Source organism: Taurulus bubalis (assembly GCF_910589615.1).
Source record: "Taurulus bubalis genome assembly, chromosome: 1".
Classification (NCBI taxonomy): Eukaryota; Metazoa; Chordata; class Actinopteri; order Perciformes; family Cottidae; genus Taurulus; species Taurulus bubalis.
In genome coordinates this window covers 16,977,508-16,988,249 of record NC_136589.1, presented here as the reverse complement: position 1 = coordinate 16,988,249, position 10,742 = coordinate 16,977,508, and the positions used below count along the sequence as shown (strand labels likewise).

Sequence of the window (10,742 nt, the reverse complement as noted above, 5' to 3'; positions counted from 1 at the left end):
TGTCTATTTCTGTGAGCTTCAGGTCAAAGCTAACTAACAGCTTCATTGCTAACGTAAAGCTCGACAGAACGCGAGAAGAAGAGAACCAGAAGTCTTCAAAAGTAAAAGCTATAACGGTTAATTTGTATTTCCCTGGGGTTAAACCAAACTTTTCAAAATACATTTGCAAAACACAATTGATTGTTAAAATATTAATAATTGATAATATGTTGTTTTTCACGCAAACAATGTTGTAGACATGTAATTTCAAATGCTAAAGATTTCATTTTGAACGTCAAAACCGGAAGTGCTTACTTACATTCTTACGGATTCTACTTATAGACACAGATTACTCAATCACTGTAACTGATCAATAACTTGTTTTATAATTAAGACTAATGGGGTGTTAATGAGCTATTACTTTTATATTTTTTTAAATGTTCTAATATAAAAATGTCCACAGCAGCACCAGCTATGACAGCAGTACTAACAACAATACATTGAATTAATAATTGAATCATACTTTATGTATCAGCTTTAAGCCATGTAAACTATTCATAAATCAAAGGACTTCTCACTTTCTAATAAGCCATTAAATCTGCAGTTATTAACACAGACTTCCATGAAGTGTGTAGTTGTAAATGTTTATATATTTGGTCATAGCTTGGCCGCCCAAAAGTTCTTAATTACCTTTATCTGATCTATACAGCATTAGTAAATTACGAAATCAACTTATAAAACTCCTGATTACAGTAGAAAGGGAGATCAGATCATTTTAATCCTGAAGACGACACATTTACTATTTATTTTCTTACCGTTTTAGACAGTTTTGTCAAATAATTTCTCCACTCTCTGACCAAACTCCATGTTAAATTCTGTCAATTTAACATTGACTTTCTCGCAGCGGTAGTACCATATATGTTTGGGTCTCCTCGTAAATTATGCATGCAAAAAGCTTAATTTATTTGTATTATAATGAAGCAAATAAAGCTGTTGATTTAAAATGTGTGTTTTATGGGATCTTTATTTCCTCTAAACTCCAGTGTGTTTTCAGTTGTTAAGTCTTAACTTTATCTTTCTGAAATTGACAGAAATCCTTAAATCTCCTGATAGACGACACATGAGCAACGGTCAAACTGTCGACGTCGTCTTCATTGCGAGTCTGTTGCGTGTCTGTTGTGTGTCTGTTCTCGCGTCACAGCGGTCGGTAGACAGCAAGGCGCTGCAGGAGAGGCAGAGGCAGCAAATGGCCAAAGGTCTTCCCAAACAGAAGCCCATTGCCGGGGTCAAACAGGTCATCGTTGTGGCGTCGGGGAAAGGGGGCGTCGGCAAGTCCACCACCGCAGGTACGGCGCGGACCACTCTTCTCGTGTCTTTGTTGGTCCTGAAATGGACGTTCTAGTCTGACGGATGTCACACGTTTGATGATCAACACACAACAAAAACAGAAAAACTAAAAATACTTCACAACCAGTTGGAAAGTGTTTAATGTCTCATGTTTTTCTCTGCAGTTAATTTAGCTCTCGGATTATTGGCCAACGATCCGGTGAGGAAGGATTTTTTGTATTACATCTTCTATATTTTGAGCCAATCATTAATTTCCGACTTCATGAAAACAGGTTCACTGAGAGGTGTCTGATCTCTTTCTGTCTCTCTCAGCTCAAGGCAGTTGGTCTGCTGGACGCCGATGTTTACGGCCCGTCGATTCCCAAACTGATGAACCTGAAGGGAAACCCGGAGCTCAACGACAGTGCGGCCATTGTTCCTCTTTCTCCGTGTCACAAATGTCACCCGATCGCTTGACTTTACTGGTTATATTCAGATTTTTACTTCATCTTTCTTCCAGACAACCTGATGATCCCTCTGGTGAACTACGGGGTGCCCTGGTGAGTCCCTGCAGGGCTTCATGTTCTCTCCTCCAGCGCTCACCTGTCCTCCCACCGGCTCTGATTCCCTCTCTCTCCTTTTAGCATGTCGATGGGCTTCCTGGTGGACAACGTGGCTCCGATTGTGTGGAGGGGTCTGATGGTGATGTCGGCCGTAGAGAGGCTGCTCCGGCAGGTGGGACTGAATGTGATGCCTTCAGCTGAGGTCGGACCCCTGAACCGGACCGGGCTCTAACGGGGTGGAGGTCTGTGTTCGTAGGTGGACTGGGGGTCTCTGGACTACCTGGTGGTCGACATGCCTCCTGGGACAGGAGACGTCCATCTGTCCGTCTCCCAGAACATCCCAGTAGCAGGTCAGTCAGACGCACACTGGTGCCTGTTTGTGAGGGCACTCGTTAAATAATAATGATAACAATTATACAATTAATAATGATACAATTAATAATAATACAATTAATAATATTTATACAAACATAATAATAATGATAATACAATTTAATAATACAATAATAATGATAATAATACAATACAAAAAATGGTAATACATAATGTAATAATGATAATAATAAATACATTATATGTATATAAACATAAAGATAATACAATTTAATAATGACTATATAATATTAATAATGATATAACACAATATAACAATGGTAATAATAATACAATAATAATGATAATGAAAATAATACAATTAATAATGATAACAATAGTAACACAAAATAATAATTGTCCTCTGGTAAGTAGGTCTCTATTTAGCTAGCGACATTTATTTATTCATGTTTTTACTTTTGTTTTGGTGTTTAAAATGATTTCTTTGATAAAAGTATTTTCTTTTTTGTAAAAGTTCAGCCAAGCTGGAGTTGTGCTAGCACGTCAGCGTGACCCAAAGTCAAAATGGTTATAAATATTAGAAAAAGGCTAAAAAATATTGGAATTTATTATTAATAATCACAATTACAAGTGTTTTGACAGTAAACCAAATAAAAAAGAGTATAGACTTGTGTTTGTTGTGCAGGAGCTGTCATCGTGTCGACGCCGCAGGACATCGCCCTGCTGGACGCTCGCAGAGGAGCCGAGATGTTCAAGAAAGTGAACGTGCCGGTAACCTGTGTGTGTCTGTGTGTGTTTACATAGAACCTCTTCTTTCTCTTCCTCTTTGTCTTCCTTGACCTCTTCTTCCTCTTCTTCCTCTTCTTCCTCTTCTTCTCGTTTAGGAAGAAGTCGCAGGTGAAGACACTGTGTAAACAATTTTTTAGAAAGGTGAATAATGTGATATTGTGTGTGTGTGTGTGTGTGTGTGTGTGTGTGTGTGTGTGTGTGTGTGTGTGTGAGATATCCTGCAGGTTCTTGGGCTGGTGCAGAACATGAGCGTCTTCCAGTGTCCAAACTGTGACCACCGGACTCACATCTTCGGCTCTGACGGGGCCCGAAGGCTCGCCGACAATCTGGGGGTCCGACTGCTGGGTGAGTCCTCGACTGCTCGTTTGTTGACGTTGTTATTTGTTTTCAGAGACGTACAGAGCACAATACGGTTAGTTTGTAGTTTAAAATGTTCTTTTGCGGACGTCTTTCATGTCTTTTTCTGTCAGTACAGAAGATAAAATAAAATAATCCTTTATTAGTCCCGCAGTGGGGAAATTGGAGGATTACAGCAGCAAGAGACATATAGTAAAATAAAAAACAAGTAGTATAAATAAACAGTAAAACAGTAAAGAATCTAAGATATTTAGCAATATTATATATACAGACAGATTCAAAATGTATTTAAAATATAGTTATATTTATATTGCACCAGTTTAAGTGATTGAAGTGACCAAATGTGATTGAAGTGTTATCAAGTGTTTTGTTGTGTTGCAGTTATGTTGTACAGATGTTATTCTAACAAATACTAGTTCATACTTATTTAACAAATACTTATTTTTATAACTATTTGTTATTTATTTGTCATTTTTTCACAAAAACCTTCTAACTTCTATGTTCATTTCATACATTTATACATATTTTGTTCCTGTAAAGAGGAAAAACAGGAAATAAAAATCCTACTTTCTTTGGTATTTTTCCTCATTTTGATGGATTTCCACTTTTATCTCCAGGTGACATTCCTCTTCATCTAAACATCCGTGAGATGTCAGACAGAGGACAACCCGTGGTCGTCTCTTCTCCTGACAGCCCGGAGGTTTCTATTAAAATCGACTCTGTTCTTTTATATCATCTGTGACGCCGTGCTCATATTCACTAACATCTGAATGCTGAGCAGCTTTTCTTATTATACTTACTTTTTTTTTTTTTAGCTACAGCAGCAGTTATAGATACAGAGAAAGCAATATTGAATATAAAAAATGCACAAAATATACAAAAAATATATATTTACAATGATTCCATAGCGTGGTTAACTCCAAAAGTCAACATTAATGGTAAAAAGAAGAAGAACGTAACAGTTTCCAAAATTCACATGTTTATATCTTACAAAATATTCAACTTCAATCCACATTTGTTGCTGTTTAGCAACATTTTCAAACAGTTTTCTCTCCGACTTGATCCACACAAATTCATTAAAAGAAAAGACTGATTAATCACTTTTTGATCAATCACAAATTGAGGATTTTGTTCGAGGAGTAAAAGAAATGGGTGATGATGTTGAGACACGTTCCTGTTCAACTGCATTTCACAATACTCTGAGGTGTTGTTTTTTATGTATTTTGTGTGTGTGTGTGTGTGTGTGTGTGTGTGTGTGTCCTCTCTAGGCGGAGGCGTACAGAAAGGTGGCGTCGGCGGTGGTCCAGAGACTCGAGGAAGTCGACACTTGATTGAGCGCACATAAAGACACATATCATGTGACACACAAAACACGTGTTAAACACACGTTTATGTTGACATACACAAAAAGAACAGAAACGCACTTCTTTGCTGTCATAACGCACAATAAGTTAACTAGAAAGCACTGCTGTATTCTGTGTGTATTAGTACTATAGTGTTACTGAATAATGCCTCTACAAATGTATAAATAACAGCTAAGATTACGGAGCATAATGTGGCTAAATCTGACAAAAATTAGGTTTTTAATCTGGAAAACATCTGCAGTATTATATAAAAATCTCTCTTTTTGTGCTGCTTTAATATTTTAGATGTGTTCTTCGATATTTAGTTTTTTCAGTTGTTTTAAACAGCTAATAAAAACATCACAGATGTGGGTTCCCCAAAACCATCATTATGTCATAGATGTTTTTGAAATAATGATGATTTTATGTGAATAGGGATTTCTCAGAGGATTTAAAGGTACCGTTCGATAAAGACGCAAAATATTGAGGCATTGTCTTAATAACATTAAAATACATAATAGAGACAGCGTTGTAATATGATAAATACAATCTCGTATCAGAGTCCACGAGGACTCAGGTCACCGGGGATTTATCTTTCTGAAAAACATTCTTAGTTTTGTGTGATACAAGAAATGTCAGATCCCTGCTGAAAATAACCTGAATGACTCTTTAATGTTGGAGGATTTCATCGTGCGATTCCACGGACAAACAGCAGATGGAACTTGTTGCATGTTGAATACAAATAAAAGCCATCAAAACATGAAATAGCTCTTTATTCATCTAGAAAAAAGGTCAGAGTCACATTAATGTTCTGTCTTCTGCTGTTGATATTAGTCAGTGTTTTGATTTTTTTATTGACAAAAGGATAATTAACAAACGAAAATAGAAAAAAAAACATACAGAACAGATACAAGTGATGCAATATAAGTACACGTCGACTTCAAAAATTTGAATTCATAGGAAGTTAATATCAAGCTAAGCCCTTCCCACTTCCTGCTCCTCAGACAGCTCTGACTCCAAACCAGAGAGCAACCTCCGTTTCTGAAAAGTGAAGCCAATACTTCATGTGTTAAAGCTGCATTATCTCTACTGACCACCAGGGGGCGACTCTCAGGGTGTATAGAAGTTACATAGAATTTGGCACCAATCTGTTAATATCTTGGCTGTGGTCGAATAGTCCATTTTAGTTAGGAACCTTCCTAACTGAGTGAAATGACCCGGAAGTACCTAATTGGCCGCCATGATAAGTGCCGGTCGAATTGTCCAAACGCAAAGGAAAGGAGCTTCAATGCTTCCTAACTTAGCTCATTTAGCATAGGAACCACTGGACCTTCCTTTACAAAAGGAAAGGAGATAATGCCGACCCACAATTCCTTGCAACGGCAACATTTAAAATGACGTATCATTCGGCCGTTCACGAGAGCAGACGACCATGACCGAGAAACGCAGATCATGTAAATAACCGTTGCTATAACTTGGAAATACTTTCAATAATATGTTGAACCGGCTGGCAAACTACAAATGTAACGTTGCTGAAAACTGCTGTAAAGTGATCAAACTGAGGTATTTGATATTCTCTCTGGTGTTGAACTGCAGCTTCAGCCCTAATTATTTTATTTTATTTGACTTCAGTTACAGAAGCTTTAATGAAAGGGTTAAACTGGACGACCTCTTGAGTCTGAGTCATGTTTCTGATTATCATCTTTTTAATCAACTATTTTGTCACATTACAATAAAACATATCAAGTCAACACGAGTTGTGTGATGTTTCATAAACTGTTGTCTGCATATTTTTATGATCAGATTATAATCTGCATGTAAATAAACCTAACAACATAAAGGGATATGAGACACACATATATGACACACATCGTTAGTGTGATAACGTATTAGATTCAGTATGTTAGAAACTGAACAAAGAGACAGTTTAGTAGCTTTGTATTCTCTGTGAAAAATACGTTGGTTTCACTTTCATATTCCTTCGTTCATTTCTATTCCAACCTCGTTATTAAAGTAATGAACCGGGTTGTTTATGTCGTTATGACACAACACTGTAAGAAGACGGACGAAGTATCTAAGATGCGCTTTTTGTAGTCCATCTTCGAAACATTGGAGTTTCACCGCTGACTGCAGACTGACGTCACTAACATGCGCCTGCCGTCGCGTCATAATTACGTCGCTTAGTGAAAGTGGAGTCAGATTTGCCAAACACCGCGATTGTCTTTTCCTAACTCCTCATGAATTCTCCTTCCCATCTTTCCTTAACCCCGTGACGTTTTCCACAGAGGTTAAGGAAAAATGCTTAGGGTTAGACGTTAGGAGGTAATTATTTGACTATTTGACCGCAGCCCTTGTTTTGATCCGGAAAGTCACATGACCAGAGAGGAGTCAGTGATGTCATCAGACTGAGACGTCGGGTCACAACAGGAGTTTTCTGCACAGTCTTGGTCCAGAAGCTGTTAACGGCAAGTGTGAAGTGTCTCACTGGCCGTTTCTCAATACCAAGTACGCTAAGTACAGACTTGTGTACTTTTGGAGTCCCAAGTCCAGACTCCCAAGGACGGGAGGACGCAGGATGGTCTTTCTGCAATTGGGATAGCAGCTGACTTGATGACGTCACCACCTCAGCTGTTGTTGTCATGAGTTTACTCTGATTCTTCACTGTAAAGTATTTTTACAGTCAAACAAAATATGACATCCCTGCTTTTTTTGCACTGGTTTTACAGACATACACATATCATTGTCTATATATTGTGTGTATAAATATATATATTTGATGTATTATATACATATATATACCAGGGCTCTCAAGTTTTTAAGACAGGTAAGAGTGACATATCCCCCCCGCCCCCGCCCATGCCATATGACCCACAGGCCCCCTCTCCCCCATATTATTATTAGCTTTATTTTCATTGGTTGCTGGATTACATTTCACCCAGATACAACAGATACGTTTTTCTGATTGGCTATTCGTGTAGCCCATTTCTTATTTTTGATTGGCTGATGAGTGGCACCTTGCGGCAGAACTCCAGGGGATTCGGGGGAGACGTGCTTGATTCCTCCATAGTGAGGGCAGCGCGACCAGGTCATGTTTGTGCGCTGCGGCACATTAAATAGCCTAGAGTTTTTTTTCAGCGTGAGAAATACGATCTGTGGCGGGAGGGTGTGACTTAAGACCGAAATGAGTGACAGTCACGCTCAATGCGTGACACTTGAGAGCCCTGATATACAGCTGTTTTTACGTTGGTACATTTGGTGTTAGGAAACTAAACTGGGAGGCACTCAGGACCCAGGGAAACTCTGCTGCAAGAAGAGACAGACCGAAAGGGTCTGTCCCTTCCTGCGATGGAGTTTCTGTGAAAGTGGGTAGTGAAAGTACCCAGCATGCAGTTCGGCAGTGTAATTTAATAAATGTACAATTATTAGTGTTGCAAATTGTTTATGTGTCCCAAACTGTTGTGTCGTGATGTTTTACCCTGTTAGTTAAGCGTTAGTTGTGGGTTATTAATTATTGTTATAAAGGTAGAAACCATGACTCAGTCTCAATACACGTAGTACAACTAGCTCCGACCAGCGGAGCCCACAGCAGCGAGCTGAGAAAAAAAAATGTTGCTGCCTGCTGAAGAGCGACAACTGTTGTTATGGCTATGCACTGGCATGACATACTATCCCGCCCGCATGGACGGGAGCCACTTGGGTAGGTTGTATGTTTAATTAACCCTTCACATTATTATTTACTCATCAGTGAAAGCCAGTGTTTGAGCAATGAATACGTAACACTAACAGGAATGTGACCGGGTCAGTTTAGGTTAGCTAGTGAGGCTATGGTGCTAGTTAACTTGCTTTACAGACGTGGCTCACACCGCTACGTTTTGTGGCAACGTTTTTGGTCCACTTTAGCGCAGTGAGTTCTGTGCTGACAGCGCAGAGAAGGCTCTCATGTGCATGCCCAACACACACACACACACACACACACACACACACACACACACACACACACACACACACACACACAGGTACAAACATAGAAGGTAGCGTTAAACTGTAACGCTAACGTCTTCATGGGTGTGTCTTAACGTTATATCTTTTCTAAGCTGTTTCACAGAGGTATTGGTTTAAATATATTGTCATTTTGGAGGCTGTAGTTTGTGTTGTTGCTCAATAGTACATTTTACTGGGAGGGCTACTGTATTAATGGTTTTAACAAGGTGGATCATCTTGATCATGTAGTTTTTTTCATCTTTTGTTTCAGATTCAAGAGGAGTTCAGAAGGATAAGGACAGTTCCTCTGAAGCGAAGCACTACCAAACTCTTGATGATATTCTGGACAAAGAAGGGAAAATGATGCCGATGCTGGATTCATCTGCTTGATGAAGTTTAAAAATGAGATAATTGTGGTCAAATTATGTTAGGCTCATATACACAGAGAATAGATACCTGATGACATATTTGAACACACACAGCAACATTGGTAGTGTTACTTAGTGTTAATTTTCCAGTGTAAAATATTTTGAGTTGATCAGTGTTGTTTTGGGTGTTAATTGAGCACTTGCAGTGTTGAAGTAGCTCTGCGGGCGGGGTTCTTTTCAGTGAGTTAACGCAATGCACTCCTGACCAAGATAACTCAGTCAGGAGTGCATTGCCTGTGACTTCCTGTGCGGCTGAGTGGGCGGGCTTTACCCAGCATGCAGTTTGGCGGTTAAACCATGAGTCAAGTTCTATCCCTGAGACGTAAGTAGCTCTGACCGTGAACATCAAATTTTACTGAGAACATTACATTTTGCTGCCTGCCGAAGAGTGACAATAGTCGTTACGGCTATGCATGCACCACCGGTATGAAGTGTTGATTTAAACACTATGCCAGTTAAATTCACACTTCTGATTTTGCTGTGCGTTACATATTTTTGTTGGTTTCCCCCACCATTGTTCTATTTTGAGAACACATACAATTTACATAAATAAGAATGATAATTGTTTGGTAACATGAGCTCTGCTTTACAGAAATATCCCCCATTAAAAAAAGAATGTTTATTCAGTTACAAGTCCATATGCCAGTTTAAACATTGGCATTCCTCCTGATATCCTACAATGTCACTTCAGACCAGCTAAATTCACTTCTGTCTGTTTAACAGCAATGTGTTGCAGGCAGAAGAGACGTCATCATCCGCTGCTGGATGGAGTTACTTGGAGAGTCTGGAGAGGAACTCTATCAATACCAGATAAATTCAGAAAATGTGGTGTGTTCTGATGATTATTCTGACCATAATAAACTTATCTATGTAAAATTAAATCAATCCGTAGATACCAAATACTTACCCAGCATGTAACCAATGTCTTGCTGTGAGCATATTATTTCTGTTGCATTATTGTATCTGTAGTATTAATTGGCCACTTCAACCCAGTGAATAATCAGGAATTTAATAGAAAATATCTTTCGTCTGCTGACCTCTGATTCACATGTTTTTGGCAGGATGTCAGCGACGATGCCGTCTAAGAGGACTATGCTCATCATCTCTTGGAGATCTTTCTCCTTCATGGAAATGCAGCCCAGGAAGGCTTCACCCTGCCCATGTGTCGGATGGACATCAAGGGCAAATAAATTCTTGATGACTGTAAAAATGTGGAAAAGGCTTGCCTTCTGCTTTATCTTTGCAATGAACTTGACTTGCCAACCAAAGTTGAAACACACATTTAAAATGTTAGAGAAGCTCTTTCTCAATGTTACTTGATGTCCTGAAGATATCTCTCCAGACTATATAAGTTGTATTGGTGCCTGTCTGTAAACAGTTACCTCTTTCCAAGTGTTGACAAATAAAGGTGCTGTAGTTTAAAAGCAGCTGTTTCATGTTTTGTGGAAGCTGTACTGATTAATAAATTCAATACATGTATATTTGAATAGTGGTGTAGAGTAGTGGTAGATGGATGACTTATTATGTAAATATGATTTAATATTTTTCAATATGAACAGTTAAGAAAAGCTAGTTATAACCATGACATTAAATTATGTTTATAGGGGTTTTGTAATTAGATGCAAAATACTATTGAAATGCGA

At 38.7% G+C, this 10,742-nt stretch overlaps 1 protein-coding gene across 1 annotated transcript; it reads left to right on the top strand.

Annotated features, from left to right (window-relative positions):
• Window positions 1-1,193: 1,193 nt before the first annotated feature.
• nubpl (nucleotide binding protein-like) lies at window positions 1,194-6,418 on the top strand. The gene is made up of 10 exons (XM_079230144.1): window positions 1,194-1,325; window positions 1,491-1,525; window positions 1,639-1,729; window positions 1,826-1,865; window positions 1,950-2,040; window positions 2,125-2,218; window positions 2,887-2,972; window positions 3,215-3,335; window positions 3,965-4,047; window positions 4,616-6,418. Exons 1-10 carry the CDS (start codon window positions 1,226-1,228, stop codon window positions 4,676-4,678), a joined length of 804 nt encoding a protein of 267 aa, XP_079086270.1. The 5' UTR covers window positions 1,194-1,225; the 3' UTR covers window positions 4,679-6,418.
• The last annotated feature ends 4,324 nt before the right edge of the window (window positions 6,419-10,742 follow it).